At 45.8% G+C, this 26,097-nt stretch overlaps 1 protein-coding gene across 5 annotated transcripts; it reads right to left on the bottom strand.

Annotated features, from left to right (window-relative positions):
- Positions 1-237: 237 nt before the first annotated feature.
- On the bottom strand, positions 238-25,204 carry arhgap21b (Rho GTPase activating protein 21b). 5 transcript variants are annotated; one of them, XM_088311066.1, is made up of 25 exons: positions 25,032-25,204; positions 24,117-24,297; positions 18,727-18,888; positions 18,514-18,535; positions 16,333-16,425; positions 15,863-15,941; positions 15,718-15,772; positions 13,237-13,263; positions 10,681-12,229; positions 8,892-9,038; positions 8,652-8,754; positions 8,469-8,514; positions 8,216-8,341; positions 7,818-8,117; positions 7,635-7,696; positions 7,409-7,551; positions 7,182-7,324; positions 6,931-7,089; positions 6,765-6,843; positions 6,579-6,652; positions 6,385-6,474; positions 6,138-6,305; positions 5,945-6,050; positions 3,534-3,565; positions 238-3,439 (listed from the first exon to the last, which is right to left on the bottom strand). In XM_088311066.1, the coding sequence occupies exons 2-25, from the start codon at positions 24,189-24,191 to the stop codon at positions 1,907-1,909; spliced, it is 5,373 nt and encodes a 1,790-aa protein (XP_088167192.1). In that variant the 5' UTR covers positions 24,192-24,297; positions 25,032-25,204; the 3' UTR covers positions 238-1,906. The 5 variants fall into 5 exon arrangements, with proteins under 5 accessions (XP_088167192.1, XP_088167186.1, XP_088167187.1 ...); XM_088311060.1 differs by lacking the exon at positions 13,237-13,263; XM_088311061.1 differs by lacking the exons at positions 15,718-15,772; positions 15,863-15,941; positions 16,333-16,425; ... (2 more) ...; positions 24,117-24,297; positions 25,032-25,204 and adding an exon at positions 13,477-13,704.
- Positions 25,205-26,097: the final 893 nt, after the last annotated feature.

Here is a 26,097-nt window from a genome sequence, read left to right as displayed (position 1 = left end):
TAATTAAATGTAAAAAAATGGCTTCAAATTCCCTCTATTTGCCAGAACGAAATTGGTCCATTCTCGTGGTTTGGCCACTCCAAAAGATGCACTCACGGCATTTCAAACCCTTCTTCTTACCTTTAACCCTAATTTGAAAACCCTAACCCTACTTGGAAACCCCACTTTTGCGGTGGATGATCGGGGGCAACACAATAATAAACATTCCTAAATAAAATGAACAGACACATACATCACTGCCATTGACACAATTTATTTCCAGTGTTTCCGGAGTCTGTGCATTCGTCTTCCGATCAAGAGGAAGGCAGCGTTTATTATGGTCCACATCGAGTTTTGCATTCCTTTGCACGGCGTACCAAAAATGTCCACACACATACATGCACGGGCGTTACCAATCAGGGACGTGCGGTCAGGGGGCTACAATTCTTGACAATTTTACCTTTCTGGGCTGTGTTTTATATTCATTTGCTTTTTCAAATTAATGATGAAAAACTAGAGAATGTGCACGATGCGTTAATTTACAAAGTAGATACGGCAAATGGCCAATAAACTGGTTTGATAGCAGGGATGTCCAAATGCAGTCCTCGAGGGCCACGATCTTGCCTGTTTTAGATGAGCAAAGATTATGCTGTAAAGATTATTTTGTGTTGAGTGTTTTTTTTTTATCGCAAATACAAAACTCTGTTTGGCTCCTCAGCAGCCATGAAGCTGACCGCACGTCACCGATCAGCCTCATCTCGCAATAACTGTACTCAATGAATCCTGCAATGGAAATGTCAAGTAAAGCAGCTAAAACACGGTGTCTGTATGTACATTTAAGTTACTTATTTTACAGTGAATATTCAAAATTCAAGTTGTTAAAAATAAAATGGAAAAAACAAAACAACAAACTAACAGAGGAAACAAAGTAGAAAATGTGTTAAGACCAGCGCGGAATGCCTCAGGAATGGAAGCTCGGCATTATTCTTAGAGAGAACCCTGGAGAACGACAGTCCAAAACAAAAACAAAAAAAATTCATTTGTCATTCACAGTTTTGTACTGTAGAACAAGACAATATGGCACCCGAAACATCATTGTCAGGCACTTCCTATTGTGAAGATTTTTTTTTCTTTTTCTTGCAATTTCATCACCCATTTTCCGCTCCCGACTTTTCTTTTTCTTTGTTTCAATCCATTTTGATCACTGCTCGTCAGAACCACGAAGAAGTGTATTATTTATCATGTGCGTACGGTAAGTGTTCTAGTCAGCATTGTACCTTTGGAAAAGCCTCGTCGGCACTCCTTGCGCATGTCGTACCACCCCGGATTCCGATTCAAGTACGCACGGAGCAGATATGTACATTTTAGCATCAACACAAGCGGCTAAAGCTTTTAGTCTGCGTTACGGCTGTACATTCTTCATTTGGTTACGGGTTCACATATTCTGTCACTTTTCTTTGCACAAAAATAGCTCATCTGCAAAAACTAGAAATCTATACCTTTCCTATTCTTTCTGAAAATCGAATCCTTGTATCCATTTGCCGAAATGTCCATTCCACGTGTCACGATGGGCCTCCTCGGTCGAGGGTGGGCCTGCTCCGTCCCCACATTAAAAAAATAGATGTATGAACCGTGTTTGCTCCATGCCTTAAACACGAGTAAGGTCCACAGCTGTTGCCTCACGCATACTTCACATGACAATATGTGGACAACATTCAACAACATTACAAAGACTTCCACTACAAAATTCCTCTTTCACACACACGCAGACTCACAGGTACTGATAGGAAAATGAAGCTTCAAATTTGCGTCATGAACTAGTTGCTTGAGTCATCGAGATAGCGCTGCAGAGTGCCACCTAGAGGTTGAAAAGAATACAGCAACTGGTTCATGATGCAAATCTGAAGTTTCAATTTCCCATCACTACTCACAGGTACTGATAGAAGCGCGAATGTACCACCTGGGAACTCGCCAGTTTGTGTGGATGCGCCGTGGCCGACAAACTCAGGCTCTTGGCCTGCGGCACGTCGCCATTCAAAGACTCGGCGGCGCGGTGTGAGAGTTCCGAGGACGCAGACGCCGTGAGGCTGCGAGGGTTGCCGCCGCCGCACACCGGCCCCTGCTGCTCGGCCAGGTCCAGGCTCACCTCGGGGTTGCTGGTGCGATGGCGTTCGCGGGCGATCCAGTCGCCGATGGAGAAGTCCTGAGAGCTGCATTTGGGTCTCAGGCGGTCCACGGCCGACAGTTCGGAGCGCGAGCCCGAGCAGAGGGCCTGCTGCGGCCAGTCACCCAGGACCGACAGCTCGGCGAAGTCCCGCTGGCCGCCCATGGTGTGTCTGCGTCGGATGTTCTTCTTCTTACTGCGGCCCTCGGCGTTCCGCTGGCTGCCCACGCCGAACATGTCGTCCACCGACACGCGTAGACGCACTTTGAGCCGATCTGTGATCTTCAGTTTCCACGCCGGCTCCGCTTTATCCAGCTCGCCGCGGGACGACGAGCTGAGGCTACCGGTGGAGCGGCCTTTGCCTGAAAGCTGTGACAGTCTGTTTGAATCTTTGTCGCTGCGAGAGCCGTCCAGCGACGACTCGCTGTCGGTCTTCTGTCGGGCGGCTTTCTTCCTGGACAGCGTGTCACAATCGATGAGCCTGTGGGAAGCCAGCGGTCGCGGGGCCTCTCGCGGTTCTCGCCGCTCGACCGCCGACGCCGTTTCTCTGGCCACGGCGAAGACGGAAATGTCGCTCTCGCTATCCGTCTCCGCGGGCCTGCCGTCGCTAAAGAGCTCGCTGCGCTCGTCGTCGGCGTCGTCGTCCCCTCCCCGGCTCTCGGCCACAGAGCGCACTTCCGCGCCCAGCGTGTTGAGCTCGCCGCCGGTCATGAAGGTCATGGACGATGTGGTGGAGTAGTCGGAGGTGATGGAGCACACTTCCGCTCCCAGCCCGCTGGCACCCGCGTCCTGTCCCGGTGCCGCCGTCTTGTAGCGCCTGGCTCTTGGTGCGGAGGCCCGGGAGCTGGTGCTGTTCATTGTGCCGAGGTCAGACACCGTGTCCTCAAAGTTGGAGGGCGGGTCAGATGCTGCCGCGTGGCAGTTCAAACTCGGGGAACGGGAAGGCGACGCGTACGGGGAGCCGGCGCGTTGTGAGTCGGGCTTGATTTCGGCAGGTGCTTCGGTCCCGACGGTTTTGTCGAGCTGTTCCTCAGAGCTGATCCTCAGCTGCTCCTTCTCGCTGGTGACGCCCTCCTCCTCCTCCTCCTCCTCCTCCTCCTCAGTGCGACTCTCTGGAGACCAGGTCGGCTGCTGCTGGCTCTCTCTCTGGATCTCCTTCCTGGGGAACGCGTCCAGGTCGTCGTCCGAGCTGCTGGGCTGCGCTTTGTCTTTGGGCTTCTTGCGCTTGCGGCTGACGAAGAAGGAGGAGCGCAGCATCTCTTTGCTACACTGATCCTTCCCGGACGCCCAGAGGCTCTGCGGAAAAAGACAACCAACCACACTGTCACGCGATGGAGCCGGGGGCGGGAATTCACAACTTGCGAGAAAGTAAACAAAACGAGAACATCACCTTTGATTTGGAGGAGTCACTACATGCTGAATCTGTATCAACAAGGAGAGAATCATTAGTAGTCTGCCACCAGTGTCTTTGTGTAAGCAAGTCAATTAGATACAGAGAAGGACGGGGAGGGCAAAAGAGGAGCAGACGGATGGCTTGCAGATATCATCACTGACAGACATGAGCTTTAAGGAGAGCAGCTGGATGGAAGCAAGACTTGACAAGGACAAGTAACCACAAGAAGTAAGCGTTTGCGGACACAAAGGAGACGAGGCGGCAGAAAACTAAGCCTGAAATGACGGATGAGCGCAGAGCGAGAGAAGAGAAAGTGGGGCGAGAGAAATTCCCCCTGCCGGCTGTTCAACCAAAGACGGACACAAGCGGCTCATGCTCGGGTAACGATGGAGGCAGCGATGGCACATCACGGACACAAACGTCAGTCACGGAGCATCACGTGTCGCCCGCCACCGACCCGCCCCCCCACAACTCAAAAGGCGTCACAGAGGGGAGGGCGTGATGCGCTCGCACTGACTCAAGACACTTGCGAGGGGCCTGAGCTGCACAGATCAGTGAGTGTGTGTCGCTGGCGTAAAATGTCAGATAAGGCCTTTCAAATAAAACACATCACAACACTGAAAAAAAAAAAACAACCCTCATTTAAGTTGGAACAACTTTAAAATATAAATTATTGAATTTTAGTTAGCGCAACAAAGCAAGTAAGTTGTTAGCGTCACAGCGATTTGCTGAGCTGTTTGCACATAAATCTTTAATAAACTCTTATTTCTTTGTTGTGAAAGTCGGGAGAGACGATTTTCAACAACAGCAAAAATTTAAATATTAAACCGGATTTGCCAATTTAAAATTTGATCTATCTAAGTTGAAATTTTAAATTGACCTAACTTTTTTTTTTTCAACCAATATCCCGTCTTTTGTTTGCTTTCTTATTCACTTATCTTCCAGGACCTTTCTCCTCATTATATATTGTTACATGACATTGTCTGTCATTTGCTTGGGACCTTCGTCTCTTTTGTACTTCAGTACTTCATCAAAGAGGTAAGTCTATCACATGCAAGTATAGATGTCAGTGCCTGGTTGTAACTTGAGTCAAGTTCCTCAAACGGCTTCGTGCGCCCCTGAAAATGTTCTTGGGGTGGAATCGATGCTCTATTTACAGTTCAGACGGAGACAAGTGTTGAGGTGGTGCGAATCAAAGGATGAGCACGTGTCAGCCTATTGCTGATTTAATGGTAAAATACAAAAGCAAAAGATGATGAAATATAACCAAGACAGACCACGCCATAAGCAAAACCAAATAAAAACGGCCTCCTGCTTAGAGTCCCCTCCACAAATGCAGTCAATTCAATTTACTGTTTGTTCGTTTGTCGGGAATTGCATGTGTGCCTGGAAGTATCCAGCTCAGTCCCACCACGATGGCCCCGCCCCTCCCCAGACATCACGACAGATTATATGCCACATGACCGCAGAGAACCTGAAGTTGACCATACCATGCTACTTGTCCTTGCGATCAGCTTTAGAGACAACGAGAGACAGCAAAAGGGCTTTGAGAGAACGCACGGCGGCACGGCTGTGTATCCCCTCGATGCAGGGTATTGCTTCGAATGTGAGACGTGCACACCACAAGGAAAATGACAAACATCGACTTCTCTTTCTTTCTTTTTTCATCTCTTTTCCTCCTTTTCGCCCCCAATTTAAAAGAGCTGCGGGTGTCTGCAGACTAGGCAGCTACACTGGGCACAACACTCGTCCTTCTTCCTACAGTCCCAGCTGTCCACCACTGACAAAACAGAGTCCATCAGTGACATCATCGAGTGATAGACGCCGCCCACTTGGCCTGTGTCAAGATGGGGTCATGTGTGAGTGCTGGACAAGGGATAAGGGAGAGAAACAACACACTACACACAGAAAAAAGAAAAAACTTCCATTCGTTTGATGTTAAGTTTGATTTTCGTTCGGGTAAAGAGAACATGTGAGACGAGGAGGAAGGGGAAGAAAAGAACTGAAAGAAAAGGAGTCGTCGTCTCAACACAAGTAAAGCACAGGGAGAGGAAAAAATGGCTCGGGTGAAAGGGAAAGCAAAGAAATGAACAAAAATAACAACTTGGACAATTTGAGCTGTAACAATGAAACCAAGACAGATTCCATAAATAAATGAAATCAATTTAAAAAAATTTTTTTTTAAAAAAGGCTTGCATTATCCCCAATGCCTAAACCACAAATTATAAAACGGTCTCAGCCCAAAGCATGAAAAAAAATATATATATCAGGCATGAAGTTACTATTTAGTACATCTACAAAGTGTGTATGTGTGCTTCAATGGAATCAAACTTTGCTGGCATGGGACAAATATTTGCGGTGTTGATGTGCGGCAGCACGACGCTACGGAAGACTTCTCTGCGGTTTACCTGAAACTTCGCCCGGCGACGCTGTCGTCCGGCCGATGTTGGACAGCAGGTGGTCGATGTTGGGCACGGGCTGAGACTGCACCGTGCTCTCCTGCTCGGTGGTGGTCTGCAGCAAGGAAGAAGGAAAAAAATAAATAAATATGAGGCCCAAAACACGTGGACGACGCTGCGAACAAACGGCAAGTAAACGTACGACGGGATCTTCGTCGCAGTCTTTGGTGAAGAACCAATCGTATTGTTGGATTAGGTTCTCCACTATCTTGCACTGGTCGGGCATGTGATTGACCATGTTTGTCATGTTGTCCTCGGAGGTTCGCACCAGCGTCGGGCCAAACACAATCGCCAGGTTTCGAGGTTCCATCTAAACAGAAATCAAATGAGATTTCGTTCTGAGGGGAAAGCGGATGTGAAGAATCTGCGTTTGTGATGTCACACTGCACCTTGTTTTTCTCACAGTTGTCAGAGACCCTCTTGAGGTGAGCACAAAGAAATTTGAGCGTTTCATAGTGGTGATCAGGCAGCTTGTGGATCTGAGGGGGAGGGGAGGGGGGGGAGAGTTGCAGCGTTCCAAGTGCTCCTCAGAACAATCGCATGTGACAAAAGTGCAGTGCCGATTGCTGCCAAGATTCCTTACCAGCTTCTTTAGCTCCTTAAGTCTGTCAACAGAGTCCTCTGTTCTGTTGGCTTCAATAAAGTCAGCATACATTTCTGTTGAGCACAACCCAGAAAAGTTTTCCAACTCATTCAGTTTTAAACAGAAAAATTCCCACAGAATAACTTTTTTGGGAATGACTTTGTGACTGCACTTTGAGAGTCTCACCATTTGTAAACAGCGGTTCTGGTAGTTTTCGGAAAAACGACTTGAGTAAGCTACTGATCACGTTGAGATCCCTCCATTTCTGTGGAGACGTGAACGATTTCCCAGTCCGTTAGGCAAAAGTGGGACTTGAGGACGAACTCGGAAAATGAAGGCGCGGCCAACTCACATCTTCTTGGACGTCGATGTCAGCAATGCCTTTGGTGTTGAGTTCCTCCTGCATGTTGGAGATGGCGGCGTTGTTTCCAGGAACTCTGTAGATGCCCGTGTACTCCAAGCCTCGGTCCTCCACCACATTGCAGCACACCTCCACGATCAGAGGAACAAACTAGAAAGCACAACATCGCCGTGAGCATCAAATCAGATCAATTCAGCAAAGAAAACGAAAAGGGGAGCAAAAAAAATGAAGCAGAGATTCACCCTATTGCTTTGGGCGGGTGGACAGTCATCCAGCCGCACTCCAAAGGCGACGCCAGCTGGCGTCTTCTTTTCGAACGGCTTTCTCATGATCCCCGGGATGCCTATTTTCCATGCGCCTCTGTCCCTCGGTGGACTGGCCTCATCTGAATCACAAGACAGTTGTGTAAGTTACAATGTCCTCCAGAAAGTGACGCGGCAACATGCGCAAATTGCGGATTTTGCGACACCTCTCAGTGCCCTTCGCTCTTCGGATTTGGGCGAATGAGGGCTGTGGCTCTTGCTGTCTGTCTTGCCTCCCAAAAAGGCTTGTTTGATGCTCAAGGATTGACGGGGGGTTTTAGGGGACGGTTCAGACTTACTGCTGGGTGCGCTGAGAAGTAAAGAATGCAAAAAGTGGAGATTGAGCATTGGGAATGTTCGGGAGGGTCGTCGTAATTATTGGAGCCTGCATACCTCATCATGTTATATTCTTTGATCTTTCGACTGATCAAATCCTGACTTGTGACGGCAGCATTCTAAAAAGACGTAAAAAAATACACTTTTTGACCTTTTGATTAGGGAATACGGTAACAACAAAATTCGACTAATTAGGTTTAGATTTTGGTTTACTAATTTGATTTAGCAACACGCACACACCTCTTCATCTGGATTACTGTTTTCCTGAATGACTTTAATCCAAGTCAACATTTCTTCCCTCCCTTCGGCTTGGAACAAGTACTCGCTATCGGAGGTGGTCAGACGCAGCACATTCTTGCGCCGCGTGTCGCTATAGGAGATGTCAATCAGGCAGGCCTTGATGCTGAGCCGCAGCGGCTCCTCGTCGGGCAGCGTGGTCACGTGCGAGAGCGCATCTTTCCGATCCCTGAAGAGGGTCAGTGTGTGACCTTGCAGCACTGCATACATCTGCTTCCAGGACTTCATTCCTCCACTAACGCGCTACAGAGAAGAGACACGGCACACGTGTTCAGCAATCACGGCATACGCAGCATTTTTTTCCTCTATTTTGCCAAAAAAACACGACTACCCCGTTATACCTTGTTTTTATCCGTACAAAGTTGTCTAAAGTTGAGCAACCCTTCCTTCGAAGAATCAGAAAAGACATCTGCGGAGGAATCCCTTCGAGATCCAGAGTCGCCAGAAGATTTATGGCCGTCCAACGCCTGTCAGAAAGACATGGAAGTGAATCAAAAGTAAGTCCACGATAACAAAACACCTCATGCACTATTCCCATGAGATCATTACACATCATAAAATTTAAGTAATCTGGGATGGCAAAAGTGAATTCACCTTTTTCAGGCCTCTCAGACTCGGCATATGTCTACTCGAAGATCGCCTGAGAAAAAAAAAGACGCCAAAAAAAAACAAAAAACAGGTAAAGGACCGGAAAGGACAACAATGACTTTGTGATAAAATCACGTAATATTTAAAAAACAAGACAAGAACATCAATTGGATATCGGTTTGAACCTACCCTCTCCCCTCTTCTTGGTAATTGTCCAGACCTTCATCGTAGGATTTAGACCGCTCAGTTTGGCTGGCAGATTCGGAGTCCAGCAAAGCGCTTCTCAGGGACTCTGGAGCAGAGCATATGAAAGATCAGTCACTTGCAAATCAAACTTATGAGAGTAAATGTACTTATGAACAACATTCTTAGCAGAAAAAAAATGATAGCTAGGTAAGACTGTTCTGACACGACTATGATCCAACCTACCTTGATCATGTGACAGCTGTCGGCGAATGGGAGGACATGATGAGTCAGGACTAGGAGGACCTGTCGCTATGGATGGTGGGACAGATATGACAGCGGAGGGTGGAATGGGAGCAGCATTCCTGTCAACACTGGGGCTGACGGGCTCGTCTGTTGAACAGAAAAAAAAAAAAACATTAAGTGAGCGTGGAAAAAAAATAAATAAGAGCGCTAGTGATTTATTTAGTTGCGTTCATGAACAAGGTTGAGAACGCAGCCCGGTCCCCCTCCCCCTCTCGGACCAAGCGTACGAACCCCTCGCGCAACCTTCGACATTATTGCAGCTTAACGTGATACACTGGCTGCAAAATGACGGTAACACTACTAAGTGATGATCTTATGATGATGTCAGGCCACGACATTGTGACCGCTTCATCCGTAAGTGCTCGTATAAATGTCAGCATGTGAGCATGAAATCAAGAAACAAAGTCACAAATTGTACAAGTGGTTTTTAAAGTTTACAATTTGTATGAAAGACTGAAGCGGTACTAATACAGACGGCTATTCAAAATAAATGTCTGCAGTTAGTAAAATGCATTGCATTTAATCAATAACTCCAAAAAATAAAATTCAATGTCAAAAAGGTGGCTTTTTATTGTTACCAGCAACTTGCATATCATCTCAAATCAAAGCTAAACTAGACTCACCTTTGGCAGTTAAAAGAAAACAACAATTTTGATGCATGAGCACAAGCCGAAAAAAAATTTAGTAGTCACAAGTATACGCCACCTCCTCTGCCACAGATCTGACACAGCTCAGATTATAAAGTTTCTCCCTGCGGATACATTTGGAGTTAAATTTAAAGCCACTGTCCCAGATCTAGCCTGGACCAAACTTTGAAACAGGGCAAACTAGAAGGAACATCATCATCGTCGTCGTCAATGTGGGGTCTCTCAGGGGTCAATCTAACACAAGTCCTAATTGTAAATCTCACTCACTCAACACAACTCCAGTGTGCGCGATTCCAACTGCATTGCGTTATTGTGACGGGCAGATTTTAAATCTTAGTCATCATCCGAACCCACCTTCGTAGTTCAGCACACACAAAATAGGCAGCACGTTCCAAAAAGGTACCACTCAAGCTTTGCAAAATGATGTGGGTGATGGGCACAAAAGCTTATCGATGCGACTGGGGAGCCTCAGAAACAGACCAGCGACGGTGCCCCTGTGGCCTGCTCAATCGAGACACTGTTTTCCTGGGCCATGGCACCAGTCCCAGAATGGTAGTCCTGGTCTGTTTAGAAATGTCACAGCTTGCTTTGTGTGCACCTGGCCCGTCATGCCAACGCCACAAATCAACAATGCATGGAGCACAGCAAGGCAGAACCATGGCTGGCCAATCTCAAGTGCAAAACTACAGAAACAAAAGACTGATATAAAGTATTCTCAGTGTGCAGTATACCCGATCTTTTGGTGTTGCAATGAAAACGCAAACACTGTACAGCATGAGAGCAAGCTAGACATGAATATTGAATTTTCCAGTGTGGCCGTGCCGCCAACACGCTTTAAATGCCACCCGTACTGATTCATGTCAACGTTCTAGGATGATAATTATTTCTGAGCATGTTGGCAGGATGAAATATACACAAACTCAAAATGAAATAAGCAATTAAACAACTATGCGGTTTGCTCAACAAACAACATTCATCTATGCTGAAACACTTCCGATGACAAGCGTTGTGGGTCTGACTCAAGTTACTACAACTGTTGCCGTGGCAACAACGAGCACAAAACTCATTTACTGTCTTCTTACCAATGAATGGAATAGAATCCAACGACTCATCGAGGTTGCTGGAGCAGGAGGTGTGGCGCTCCCCGAGGCGACGTATATGCATCTCTCGACGCGCGTCATTAGGAAGCCAGCACGCCGCCACGTCTGCGGTGGAATCTGCGCCGTCGTCATCATTCACGGCCAAAATGTAAGAGGGGTGACGCAGAGGGCTGGGGTGCTTTCCAGCGGGCGGCTTAGGCCTCAGGACGACCTCGGACTCCGAGAGGCTACGTTCGGCCACCTGGATTTGAGACTCTTCGTGGCTCTGTTTGAGGATGCCAGGCCGCTGAGGCATCTGTTTTGGAGCAGAGCACGAAGCGGACCTTTTCCCAACCGAGGCCACGTCCCTCTTGGCCTCAACGGGCTGCACGCTTTCAGCTCTCGCCCTGTTGCGGCCATGGTGGTTAGTGTGGCCAACGTGGTTAGCTTTGACAAAAGCCTTTGGGTCGCCACTTGTTCTCATTCCAAAATGTGTCCGTCTGTCTGAAAGTATGGGAGGGGACTGGGTCTGCAGAGAATCTGGTCCTTTAGTATACATGGAAGGATTGTGTGGCCCCCTCTGGCCATTGCTGTATCCAAAAGAAGGCCGGGACAGCATGGCCTGTCTCGGCATAGACTGTCTACTCGGCCTCGTACCAGGGTCTGCCCTTCGATATCCTGTCCTCTCATTGGGCTGAGCCATCTCAGTTGGCTCAACATAGTCTATGGAGTGCGAGCGTACTTTCTGCATAAAGCCATCTTGAGACACGCTCCTTGGTGGCCAGTTCCTAGCGCGGCTTATCCTCTCCGAACTGATCATGCGGTCCTGGGAGACACTGCGCGGGGCAATTTGGAAGTGGGGGGGAGGTCCGTGGTAAGAGCGTTCATGGGAAGTACTCCTCCTGCGTATCCCCTTCGGGCCCCAGCCCATCTGGGGAATGTGATGTGAAGTTTCAAAAGTGTTTTGATTGGAAGATCGCAGACTGTCGAGCCTCTCCTGGATGGTTCGACTCGCATGAGAATGGATTCCGTTGTTGTCAATGTAGTCCCTATACGTTTGGTAAGTTCGCCAATCAATATTTGGTTGCGGGGCTGGGTAGTGGTGTGCGGGGCCTCTGTATGGAGCTACTCCTGGCCCGCCAGGATAGACGTCTGCTTTTCGAGGGTGAGGATACTGGGCTAATGACGCAGGCCTCGCCCGGACAAATGCAGGGTCCATGTAATCCATCCGATGCGCTGGTCCCATGCGCCCCATATGGTCGGGTGGAACCACCATTGTCCTCACGCTGTCGTTGCGCATGCACACCGCCATCTGACTTTTTGGAAACGATTTAGGAGGAAGCGATGGGGGCACAGTGATCTCCTTGCGGTACCCATGGTCAGAAGGCGCTGCTGAGCCCCTGGTGCCCGGACCCAGCGAGTCGGTCGCCTGGGCCATGCCCGTGGACTTACAGTCTACTCTGGGGTAGCATACAGAAGGCGGCTCAGGAATGTGACAGGCATTTCCACTGTAGCTGCTGCGGCCACGGAGGTAGGCATCCTGGGAGTAGGCCTAGAGACAGAGCAATAAACTTGTGTTAAAATAGACAAGAAGGTGTGTGTGATAATCAACAGCGAGCCACGAGATGCTTAAAGCAGTCGAGTGTAGCATAAGCGCGCGTGTGTATGTGGGTGGAACATGTTGCAGTGTGAGTGAGTGGAGGCATTGGCAGTTCAAGATCGTCAGTCTTCTTCATCTGCTCCTTATTTTGCATTCACATGCTAACAATTTTTGCAGAAAAATAAAATACCAGCAATGTGCTGCACAAGGATTTCTCCGGGCTCACGTTTTACTTAAAAAAATTCAAGACATCCAAATATGTGGAAAGATAATTGACATAACTCGTGTGTGCATTTACCCGCGTCACACTGACAGATGCCTCAGACATACAGGAGGTTCCCTCCCTCATTGTGAGAGCTATATTTAGCCCGGTTACGCTCGAAGGCCTTTATGAACATGGACAGCAATAATTTGTGGGCTGTTTATTAAGGAATTGTTTGATTACAAAAGGCAGAGACATTTTCACTTTTTAAACAATGGATTACTAACCTATTTGTTCTTAATATACTGTGAGAGCAACAAGCAAAGCGATGTATCGGTATGGGGACTTTGATCCGGCTGGTGTTTAAAAAAAAAAAACTTACATAATGCTGTGTGGGCAACAATCAATGTGTTGGGCTCTGCCCCCGCCCTTCGTGAGAAAGCGTAAACATGCAAGAGAGTTCAGAGGTCGGTGGCCTTTATCGCAATAATGATGTGTGACAAGTAGAATGAAGACTCGGAAAGGTTTCACTAAGAAGCCAGCGAGTGGTCGGAATCTAACAGGTAACGCAGTCAAACGGCCATTTCTAGAGTGCATCTGAATCACCAGCGTGGAACTGCCCAGCGGACGATCAACAGCGGTCGCGGAAAGCTGCACACTGCCCGTAACCATGACATTGACAGTGCATGCCGTAATGTGCAAAATGCATGCAGCACATGAGAATGTCAAATTGCTAACTAGTCAGCAGTTTTCTTACCGGATTAGTTGTCTCCAGAAAAAAAGGCTGCCGTTTGAGCGTGGTGTGAAAACGAGAGCAGAGTAGAAGACAGAAGAGAAGAGAAGAATACCGGCAGAGTGAGACAAACATGCAGTCAGGAAATGATCAGACTAAAAGGGAAGAACATCAAACATCTAAAATAAAGAAATAAATAAATTTCTCATGCTCTAAAAATACTCTCGAGCGACAGCAAGACACAGGGCGAGAGAAGAAGCGTACGCCAAGCGTAGCGTTGCCACGTTACGACCTGCCTGTGACAGTCCGTTCTGGGCGAGGCGGCGGGAGCGCGAGTTTGCCTCGCATGTTGCTGCTAAGCCTCCGCGGTTGTATCCATACTCGGCCACATTATTACGCTAACTGAATGAGGTGCCTCCAGTCTACGTCTCCCTTGCCCTCCCTCTTCTGCTGCTGCTCACATGACAGAAGCAGCAGCTGCTGATTATACATTCCGCTCTGATGGTTGCGCCCCCCCCCTCCCAATCTTTCCTACTCTCTCCTCCGCCCCCCCACCCACCCACCACCCAGCATCAACCTGTTCAAAACACTAGTCAGTCAGCTGATTTGATCCACTCGACTCCGCTTATCATCCTTTCTTTCTCTTCCTCTTCCCTGGCATACAACTCCCTCTCTTTTCTGCTCCCAGAATGAAGCCTCTCCCAGTATCTTTGCTAAGCAACTGCTGCCTGTCTCCAAGCAGTCTGTGCGCTGCCTCCTACAGTATGTCACGCCGCTAGTATGGGTGGCATATCCGCTGCCTTTATTGGTCAGACTTCACCAGTCGTTTTGCCTTCACTGAGTTAGTTTTCATGAGGCTTCAGGCCGCCTGATGCACAATAGTGTGTGCGGCAACAAGACAACAGAGACATGAGATTGAGGGGACTATGGAAACAGAGGAAGGCCATGGGGAGGGGCTTACACGGGGGAGGACTGGAGTAGTTAAAAGCAATGATAAAATGACTCGAAGATCATTGCTTGAGGGACATATGTAATGATTGAGACCACACACTTCCACACAGCAGTCAGCAATCAGCAAATGTTGCATTCAAGTGTTCAACAAACGTAAGCTAGTATTTGTTAGCACAAAACAATGGCTGCTAATTAGTCGACATCTGTCTGACTTTACCTTAAAACCCGAACTTGAACGTGTAAGCCTAATTTGAACCTCCCCCACGGTAGAATTTAATTTAAAAACATAATCTGAACTGAGAACTAACAAGGAGTGATGGGAAAATGAAGCTTCACATTTGCTTCATGAACCAGTTTTTGACTACTCTAGATGGCTCTCTCTGTTGAACATTGTTCTGAAAGTACTCTGACTTGTCATGTCTTAAACCCCTTTATTTTAACCAACAGAGCCATCAAGAGGAGTAAAAAATGTAACGACTGGTTCAGGAAGCAAATTTGAAGCTTCATTTTCCCCATCACTACTAACTAGCTTGTTGGAACATTTACCCAGGCTTGAAAGCCAAAACCTGCCTTGAAACCTCAATTTCAATCCACTGTCTTGAAACCCTCATTTTAAACCACAACCATGGCTTTAAACCACAAATTGAAACACTAACCCTTGTGATGATTTATTGCATTATCAATAAAGCTATGGCACGGCCTTAGAGAGTACACAGGGGAGATTTCAGGTTAACAGCGATTGGGTTTCATTACATAAACAGGCTGTCAGACATATTGTCAGAAGCCATTCCTTAGCATCCGCAAATACTGTAGCACTTAAGCGCTGAGTGTGCCTTCACTTTGCTCTTAATGTGCAGAGTGCATACGGTGGCAGCGGTCTGCATCATGCACAGATTTGCCAACACAAGCTTACCGTGCTGATTTTTATCCCCGCGCAATTAACAGTTTTGGTGGAGTGCGTAAAAACTGCGCCCAACAAATCAAGCAAGTAACTTGCGTCTCAGCAGCAACAACAACATGAAGGTGACTAGGTAGCAATGAACACAACAATTGCCGCATGTATATGAGCCCACACATCAACGTTGCTCTCTCCGTTCTCCGGCCATGACTCACGGTGGAATGTCACCACAGATGAACTACACACACAGTTCCATAGTGCAGGAAGACCTGATCATTGTTTGCCTTGAATGTGGAACAGGTTCGATCATATGCAATCTTCAGGAAAGAAATCGGATTGCCCTCCTATGGAAAACCGTAACGCTTTATTGGTTTGGATATTAATGACGAAACAAATGTGCGTCATGTGCATTGGAAATAATGGATTTTGTTCATTTCAACATGACATCTAGGAGGAACAGAAAAGCTGTTCTGTCCTGATTAGGAGGCCTAGATAGAGCTCTCTGATGGGACGGGATGGGATGTCTGCATTTTAGTATTCCGCTCCCAGACCAAAACTAGAGCAGCTCTCTGGGACGAGATGTAAGCAAGAGGGTCGTTTTTATTCTGAAAACAGAACAAATTGCACTTGTGGTAACGCAAAAAGGAGATGCATACCAGCTGGAGTATGTCCTCATCTTTTGGCATCACGCAAAGTTCCAGAAAGTCGCCGCTGTGAGGAACAGAAAGCCAAAGCAATTCAAATATGAAACCAAAGCTAAAGCGAACCATCATTAATTATGAAATGATTATTGGCACTCACCTGTCTTGGATCAAAGAAATAACCTCACAGTATGCTTTCCCGATGATACTCGCTCCATTCACCTTCACAATGCGATCACCTAAAAGGCCAGTTGTTTAGAAATCAGCAGTTTCTGACTACTAAAATCCACCTTAAAACACAATCACGTTCTGCATGTTTTATGAAACATTTTTGAAAATAAATATCACTTTTTAATTCACCAACTATGCCTGTTGTACTTTTCCTTACAGCTTCAACATAACCTTTCGAAAATAAATAAATACCTGCATCAGGTATTTTTGCAGGGAATTAGCCTTCAGTACGCACGCCCCCCAAAGAAAGTGAAACGTGCGGCGTCTGCTGAGTTTTTGCTGGCAGCTCTGAGCGCATGCCGCCATGTATTGCTTTTATTCTATTTTTTATTCTTCCAAAATGATGTGTTTCGTTTGTGAGATGAGGTTGCACTGTATAGACGAGACTATAATTTGTACCTGTACAGAGACCAGCTCCATGAGCAGGACCGCCCTCCTTGACTTGCTTGACAAAAATGGTGTCCATCGGCTCTAGCCTGTTCCGCTGTCTCCCTAGCAAATGTGACAACGTAAAAGTGGAATTGTTATATTCAACTAGTGTTTTTTCCATAGTCAGTAAGGCTTTAACAGAAACAGGAACTTGAATATTCGGTTGTCAACAGCAGGCATTTACTGTAAACAAGAAGTGAGACTAGTTGGATGGGAGAGCAATAAAGTACTCTGACCAGTGCTTGGCCGACATTTCACACGTCAGGTTTGGATCGAAATCATACAAGAGTTGTTGGGGAGGTGAGGTTGGGGGGGGGCATCGCAATAGAGGGAAATTGTGTGGGAGGTTTAGCAAGTTGGATAAAAGCTGCTAACTCAAGGAAAACCAGTTTGCTCGGCCAGTCGCTGTTTCCTAGCAGCTGCACAGAAAAGGCGGGTTTGGTGGGGAGGGGGTGGAGGGGTTGCAGAAGAACGATGAGTGTGAGTGAAAGCGAATAGGAGTAGGTGGAGTGACAGTGGGCTCAGCTGCACGACTCCCACTCTTTCCTTTCACTCTCCGGTGTCCACAGTCAAAGAGTTGCCCGTCGTTAACATTCTGGTAGTGAGTCAGCACGCCATGCAACACTAACTAGAGTGAGCGGAATGGGAGCCAGAACGAGAAGAGGGACGTCAGTTTTCTTAGAAAGTGCAAAATGCTCCTTATGCAGGAAAATAACGCGTATTAAAATTTCTGGAAATGGTGACAGAAATGTCTACCGACATACATGTGTCCTTTCTTCTCTTCCCCAGAATCTTACTCATGCACTGGCTCATGAAGAGGACCCACATTATGTAATGCACTGCATTGGAATCAGCCAGGCTCCCTCTAGTGGAGAAGTGGGGCATTTCATCGCTTTTGAGGACAAGAGCCTTGTGATTTAAAAGCCACGGTCCATCTTTTTACATTAACATTCATCATTCAGCCAGAACGAGGCCAGTAGGTTAATGAGGGCCTCTGTGAGCTGTGCACTACGCTTAACTTCATTCTGCTTAACACCAGTGGCCAATAAAAACACTCAGCTCACAGAGAGCAAGCGTTGACTAAATTCATGTGCTTTGGCATGTCGCAAACGATGTACTTGATGAATGTAACTTGACTGAGTGAGGATGTACGCTACTAAAAAGATTGAGAACCGAAAATTATTAGTGCCTCTTTGGAATCGCATCATTGAACTGATCTCGTAATGTGGGAAAAAAAAAGGATTAAAAACCTGCATATGACCACTGGGAAGTTTAAGTAACACTGAACAGAACCATGTAGTTGCATGTGGACATGGGACTTGGGCAGGGAACATTGGATTCTAACTGCAGCCAAACTTGAAGCGGGCTCTGTAACAGAGGAGCTTTGTCTTGAGAAGCCGCAGACTCTAATACAATAAGATAATTGATGGCGGCGTCCAACGGAGCACGCAAGCGGAGCATTCTCCTTCGTGCTTTTGTGCAATGTTTGTGGACACGAATCGCATTTGACAGGAAATGCAACATTTGGGAATTTGTACGGCCATAATTCGTTTCTACTTCAGTTGTTCTAAAGTCGGTATAACAACTGTTAAACGTGCTGTCATTCGGTGAGTTGGAGGCGATTTTAAGGTCAAATTCATAGACAGCAGACTCAATTCTGACTCATGACAACACAGAGGAAAGTGTCGTCAGCAGATGAATTGTGTTGAAAGATGACTTTGTATCAGATTTCACTTCCCTAACATGTGCAATGCCGAATTCCAGCAGGGCTTGCATTCCTTTCCATGTAATAAACTGGAATCACTGACACCCACCTGGGCAAATTCCAGGGACATGTTTTTATGATCTTTGGGACAATGCAGGCAAGCATACTGAATATCATTTCAATAAATGTGAAATCAAGTGAAAATAAAAAACAAATTTGAGGGGGAAAAAAAAAAATCTGAGAATCGCCGACTGTAACTTCAAGACAGCTCATTAAAAAAATGTAAAGCAGAGCATTTTCGCCCAATAATAATGGCATGGACTGTGATTTGATCCATTGTTCGTTGCATACAAGGAAGCGAAAAGCGCCAGGATTAAGAGTCATGAAACGTCAGCGGCACCGCTCTGACTCGAGTGGGGAACACCTGTATTTGTTTTTTTGCTTACCTCTGCGTCCAACATCTTCCCCCTGTCAAGAAAAAAGAAATAACATTAGTAAATCAGCAATTAGCCATCCCCCGATATTCGATAAGCGTTGTGCCGGCCCGCCAACAGCAAAAACACGAATATAATTGTCACCCATTCAAATGTATTGGGGGGCAAAACGCAAGAATGCCGGCGTCAACTGTAATCTCATGAAAATGACAGGCAGGCATTTACCAAGAAGTAGTGCATGGACGACTCCGGCGGGTAGACGATGAAGTGGCGCAGGGTGAAGCCAAATCCGTGGGAAGTGCGACGTAAAAGCACAGTTTTGGGACGCGGCCATGAGAACGACTCCTCTTCTCTTGGGTCCAAGCCTCTCCACTCGGAAGAGTCATTCTATAGAAACAAAAAAAGAGGAAGGTAAGAGATGAAACATTTTGAATTGATCATGTGGCCCCAGATTAACTTTCATACGACATTCTTCTTTCCGGGGCAATATTTCTCTCAGGTAATAATTTTTTTTTTTGCGTGTTATTTACTCACCATACTTCTTTTTTTAATAGGTATGTTCTCAATGTGTTTTTCCACACACGTAGTCACTATTTTTATGATTAAGCCAAACATGTCAAAGTGGAAAACCATTTCCATTGGTCGGTGGTTCATCGTCAGTTTTATAAACAACGGACTTTGGACCCAAGTCCCAACAGCCTGTACTCTTTCAGTCTGTAGTAGTAAACGTCAAGATGCTGTCATGACTACAGAAAATGTTTAAATGAGAGGTGAATGAAAAATAAATTCTTTTTTGATTAATCAACACAATTAGACATCCATCTTTCCCCACAAGAGTTGCAGGAGCCTATCCCAGCCATCTTCGGGCAGAAGGCAGGATACACCCCGGACAGTTGCCAAGCCAATCGCTGGACACACAAAGACGAATTCTCACAACTACACCTAGGGCCAATTTAGAGTGTTCAGTTAACCCACCGTGAATGTCTTTGGAATGTGGGAGGAAACCGGAGTACCCAGAGAAAACGCAGGAAGGTCGGAGAAGGGAATTGGACCCTGCACCATGAGATGCACGTGTTAACCAGTCTTCCACCGTGACGCCAAATATTAGACACCTTAACCCATTACTAAATCCAATAAAAACCAAAATATCCAATTTTCACAGCTGTAGAGTGAAGAATGTCAACTTTTTAACGCTTCTGACACCCATCCCTGTGTTTACAGACTATTTATAACCTCACACCTTGGTGGTATCAAGTGTGCAGTAACACTGCCACACAGCTCCATATCAAATTCCGCGGAACTATAGCTTCAGGAAACACCCTGTTTTTACGTAGTTAAAAAAAAAAAAACTCACCCATTGTATCTCATAGCAGCTCTACTCTCCCCTTGAAACGTAGACCTTCCCCGCTGTGTGAGGAATTTGATGAGTTTGCATCGATGCCGGCTGATAACAGAACTGAATCACGGGAAAATTTCCCACCGACGGTTGCGTGAGGTTTTGATGTTGTCATTGATTGATCAGACAAACGCACTCAAGTCTGTGAACAGGACCGGTTCTCATTGACACAGCTGCTGCAGCCGGGAAGTGAGTGTGTGCGGCAGAGTTTCCAAAAAACAAACACGGGGAAAACGTTTACTCACGGCACCTTTAAAAGAGCTGAGGAATGGCTGTGAGTGTCACCAGATGACGCGCACAAAATCTCTCAGGCTTAACTAGTTTGTCGTCCAAAAAAGAGCAACACGACAGCAGACCTTGCGACTGTTTGTAAGGTCTGTTTTGTTGAAATATTCATATTGTAATATTGTATATGCTTTTCGAACATAGTGGATCAAGGAAATGCAATCAAATGCCCATCCCTACACAGCAGCTGACGCAATGGCATGTTTTGTATCTCCAAAGTGGCCAGGGTAGCTTTTTTTATGAGAGCATAGGCCACTGAGAGTTGAGAAACAGCACCGGGCCTTCCTGTACTGCTGTGCCTGACTGGCTGGGAAACTTACTACGAGTGCAGCTGACACCTGAGTGATTTTGATGAAACTCGCACGACCGGTTGTACTGTTTGACTATGTTCACTGGGTTTGTTTTAAGATTACAGTAGAAGTCGGATCGTTTGAGCTCTGGAATCTTTCTTTCTTTTTTTTTTTTTTCCTTTCTGTCTTCTAATCCGCAGCTGGAGAGGCACTTCTGGTCGGATGACAACAGATCAGCTTGGATGCCTGAGATGCCGGCAACCGACTCCCAGGATCTTACTTTGCGGGGAAGCGCAAGTGGTCATTCCCCGACCCTTCTCATCTTTCGATGGGGACGGCAGAGCGGGTGGGGGCCTCCTGACATGCACATGCCGGCCAGTGTTATCGTAGCCACATGCATATGGTTAATACTGTTGTGACATTCCAGCTCAATGAATGCCAGACATTTCTCTACTTTCTCCAAAGCTTACCCCACCCAAACCTCCCCAACACAATTTCATCAAATGGAAGCATGGATACACACGCAACAAGAAAGAGGTCACATCATAGTTGACACCCACCACAATCTGAGTGTCTTTCACACCGAAGCCAGTGTGATATTCATTTCCACCGACTGGTGTTAAACTTCTTGAATTCGAATAGTATATTTAGGAAACATCAATGTTGAATATGTTTCCTCTAACGCAGATGCCCCAAATAGTTTTGCAATAAAAGCCATGTTGTTTACACTTGCTGACACACTCCAACATTACAACGGCCATGCTGGTGATTCTATTTGGAGACACATCACCGTGCTTCTGTACTCACGCCAAATAGCCCATTCAAAGGGACATGCAGACACCTAAATATAAACAGTTTACTTATTTTTTAGAGACTTTTAGTGAACTTTGTCACCTGCTACACTTTTAAAAAAAAGATCCAATCAATACTTGTAAAATCCCCTGTGGAGATGCTATACACAGACTAAAAAGAGAAGTCCGGTTACTACATATTAATAACAAATATTGCAACACCCTATCTGTCTGCCTGTGTGTGTTTAAAAACTAACGAAGTGATGTCACCAAATGACATTCTACCAGCACTGCATGACGTAGACCTGAAAACGAGACCAAGTCCACAGACCTAAAAATGTGAGGGAACTTGGTTGTCTGTGCGCTGCGAGATTCTACACCACGCTCCATCCAAAGTGAACACTTTGCTGTGAAAAGCCTTGGCTAATAACACAAGGAGGTGGAGCGGGGATTTCGTTTTCGTAGTACAGGACAAGGTTGAGGAGTATCTTCACTCAGCCTTGTTGGCGCCAGAAAATACCTTTTTTTTAATCATCTGTGACTAGTGATTTGCATTTGACTCTAAGGCTGCTTGAAAAAAATATTAATCACGAATATTTTAGTAATAATTAAAATGATAGAAATCACGATTATTTTTTGGGGGTAACAAAAAAAATGGAAACAATACTATGACGAATCTATGAAAAAAGTAAGTTATTTTATTCATGATTTATTTTTCTGTAATTAATCAGTTATAATTTTTTTTCTGTGGATTTTTTCATTGCACTTAAACAGCACATAACAGCGGAATCACATAACCTATACCGTGTCCCCCCCCCCCTACAACCACCCCACCCACCTCCTGAGACATCTCAGACACTACCGTAAGGCAACAGGAAGTAACTGACTTCTATCCAATTGTGGCTCAATTTTCCCTTCCGATTGCCATCACTGAGCCATGCCATGCCTGTGCAGAGGCTTCTGTGAAAGGCAGCCGGTCCAAACGAGATAAACACAGACCTTTAATGAGGCAAAGACCGTGAGGGGGGGGGGGGGTCGGTTTGTCCAGAGCCCCCTGCAGCACTAAATATGGATCACGCTTCATTATCCAAAACAATCATCTATTTCACTCGCCTTTCATTTGCCTCGCTCCTCTGCAGGGGCACAGCAAGCCAGTGTGCAGGTGATGCGAAATTGTGAATCATTGCAAAAGAAAACACACACCACAAACATCTGAAAACAACAACAAACCTGAATCGATCATCCAACACCACAGCAGGCATACCGGAGCCTCAAGTAATCGGAACAATGTTACCGCAGACATTTGACAGATAAAAGCAGATTGATTGTTCACTCAATGTGTGACCAGAGGATTCCAAGTTGTGATAGAAAAAAGAAAAAAAAAAGATCACTGTGCGCTGAATGGAAGAACTCAATTGTGCAAGAGAAACGAAACAAAGCCAATTGAAACAGCCAAAGATGAGATCAATGCTTTTTCTAAGAAAAATAAAGTAAAGAGATTAACATAATCTACAGTGAATTCTTTAATAAACTTTATATGGCAATGAAATTTAAGAGCGGCACATATATTTTTAGTGTCTCCAAATGGTCAAAAACATTCTATCCCAAACAGATGCGGGCTATCGATGAGCGTCGTTAAATGGCAAAATCAGTAACACAACGCGGACTCCGGGGGGGGTTTCCTTGGCAGCATTAATACATGAACTGCTTGGCGGGACTTCCACAATTGAAGCTTTGCGCTTTCATCACACCTCTGATCATGCTCAAGCTTGTTGTGATCGGCCAGACTTCCTCAATTTGACTCATACAAGCGCTTAAGAGGATATGAAGTTGGCACTCGATGATAAATATAAGCAAATCATGTATTCATTCTTCTTAGTTTTGTTTTGACTAGAAAAGTTTGCATGATCGCAAGAGTGTTACTTCACCTGATGTCTTATCCGATACCTATGCATTGATTCCGCAGTGAGGGAAGCATTTACAGTACATAACATCACTATTGAGAAGCGTGTGTCTGAATTAAATATGTCATGATGAGTCCATGCAGCTGCTATTCCCGCGTCAAGCCCAAAACACTACGCCACACGTTGGCTCGTCACAAAATAATGCACGCTCATTGACATTTCTTTGGACGTCGTTTAAATGAGTCACATTTTCTAACCTGTTGCTCTTTGAACGCTTACACGCTGCCGCTCAGCAAGCAAGCTGTTTTGGGATACTATTTCCTCTTGTAGTTTGTGTTGCTGATCCGGCTTCATTTTTCGTATCTGACTGAGAGTCATCTTGTGGACATGAATTTCTTTCTCCAATCACAAGCTTTCTGGACATTATTAAGTTGCATTTTGTTTTTTGGAAGAATCTGTCGTGCTTTCAGAACTGTGACCAGTGGCCAAAGGGAAAAACGATATTCCGCAATTTCAGATCATGTCATTGGATCAGACCAATCTATCCACAAATGCTCATAACATTATAACAAACAATTATTTCATGTATTATTTCTTTTACTTTTATATCCTGATTTGATTCACAACACAGATTTAGCTTTTTTTTTTTTGTGCCCGCATCCACATGACCCTGGTTCCTAAAAAACACGTAAGAGACATAAACGTCAAACTGAAATAATGGAAAACCTGGTGAACACAATCCAACAAGAGTTGTTACAAGCACAAACAGCTGGGCCAAAGTGTCAAGCCTCTCGTAACGCCACCCCCATACCGGACTCAACAGAGGGATAGCTCTAGAAACCCTGATTCAGCCAGCGCCCCCACCCCTCAAAAAAAAAAAAAAAAAAGCAGCAAACAAAAAACATCCAAGCACACACTCTAAAAACATAATTGATACGCTGTTGCTTACCTCACAGTACGATGATCTCGCTTGTTGTCGCTCAATATTATCCTCACAAGAATGAGCCCAATGTGACGCCATCATTCACCTTGACTTTAAATCCTCTTGCCAGTGAACAGCCACATCAACAAAGGTACCTTCTGGTGGAATGCAATTTATGCCTTTATCCTCGCTGGATTACTTAATCCATCTGGAAGAGAGAGGAGAAAAAATGTTTTATGCTTAAGTATTCTGAAAAACTAACTTATCAAAAGTGTTCACACTATGGTGGTCCATGCTCTGTCAGCATGACCAACTGCTTTCAACCACTTTATGGCTTGAGTTGCTTTAATAAGCGAGGAGATGCTGGGGAAAATGATCAAAATTAAGGAAGAGCTTCCTGATCCGACTTCGGTTGGTTGGGTTAAACTTCGCCATTTAGTGGAGATTTGGAAACATGTCCAACAAATCACACGGACACACGGTCCGGGTTTTGTTGTCCGATGAAGCGCAGCAACGTGGACGGCCGACGCCGCATCATCAAAAAGCAGCAACAAGTGAGCCATGGGAGAAATGCGTCCAACAAAAAGAATGCCAAGACTCGAAAACGAATGTTATTAGCGATCACGTATGTGTTATTACACGTCGCGTCGCCATAATAGTCGCATCTGGTTTTGCGATTTTAAAAAGACGGCGATTTTATTGTTCCATTTCGACGCACGGAGTGTCCCGGGTTGTTCTCACGCGAACTATTCTGATGAAAGCAGCCTTTTGTTCACTTATTTACACTATAATACCCACGGTAATTACCCTCCCGAAGTACCTGGATGTCTTCTTGCCTTGTGCCGTGGGTTAAAGTTTTAAAAGATGACAATGAAATCGAACTATGACAAGCGGCTAGCTTGTTAGCAGTCATGCTAACGGCTGGAGTTGAGACAAAGTTACCTGAGTAGTTGCGGGGCGTCAATCCTGGCGGCGACGGTACAAGTCGATAAAAGCGGGGAAGCCCAATGAAACCATAGCAAAAGGGCTTCGGTGTGTGTAGATGTTGACATAATGTCAATTATTTGGAGTCTAATCGGCGTCCCACACTGAGGAGGCGCATGGTGTAATTTCTGTGGTTGAATTTTTTTTCGCCCCCTCTTGCTTCGAGCGTTCCCAACTCCCTGGGAGTCCACCTTCGGTCAACAGGATATGATCAGCCAATCACAAGCGAGCTTACATTTGATCCGACCAATCACGTGTGACTTTACACAATGCAGCCACGGGGCTGCCAGGAGCTTGTGTACGACCTTCCATAGAAGTTTAATTAACCTAACCAGAGGTGGATTGGAATCGAAACGCAACCAAAAGCGTTAAGCGGGGCGTAATCAACCTCGCTCCTCGCAATGTTTTTAAATGTAAACAAGGAGCCTGGATTCTGGGTCACGTGTTGTGGTTCAATGCGAGGTCGATCCTAACTTGCATGTGGATGGGAGTGCATGAGGAATTTGGATTCAGACAGTTCGTCTCGTAGTCAGCGGCTGGCGATTTAAGTTTCAGCACGAAGCTGGCTGAATCTGAGCGGCTTGCTTTGCTCCAATCCGTGGGGCCCCCGACAAATGTCCCCTTTATCCCCCGTGGAACAGAAGGGGCCACCTGTTTCTTTTGGCCATGGTTGGCTTTTGTTGCGGCAGAGGTCGATTCAGGCAGGATACTTTCTTTCACAAAAGCTCACATGTCAATTGGCCATTTGTTACAACATGATACATTATCCTGTGATTTTTTTTCAATTAAATTACCCATAATCGTAGTGGTTGACAATAATGCGGAAAAATTAAACATTACAAAGCATGCAATGACATGACATAAGCACCAACTTATATTTGTGGGTATATATAACACATTTGTAGTTAAGTCACAATAGCAGTAAATATTTGCATTGAAAAATACTTCTGGGAATATTTAAAGAAAAACAAGGAGGCCCAAGGCGATACTGAGTGTTCCTTTTTGCGCCGCACGACCACATATT

This window comes from Idiotropiscis lumnitzeri, chromosome 12, assembly GCF_059441095.1.
Source record: "Idiotropiscis lumnitzeri isolate Australia: NSW breed Sydney's pygmy pipehorse chromosome 12, RoL_Ilum_1.0, whole genome shotgun sequence".
Taxonomy (NCBI): Eukaryota; Metazoa; Chordata; class Actinopteri; order Syngnathiformes; family Syngnathidae; genus Idiotropiscis; species Idiotropiscis lumnitzeri.
The sequence above is the reverse complement of the archived record's forward strand: the minus strand, read 5'-3'. Positions and strand labels throughout refer to the sequence as shown.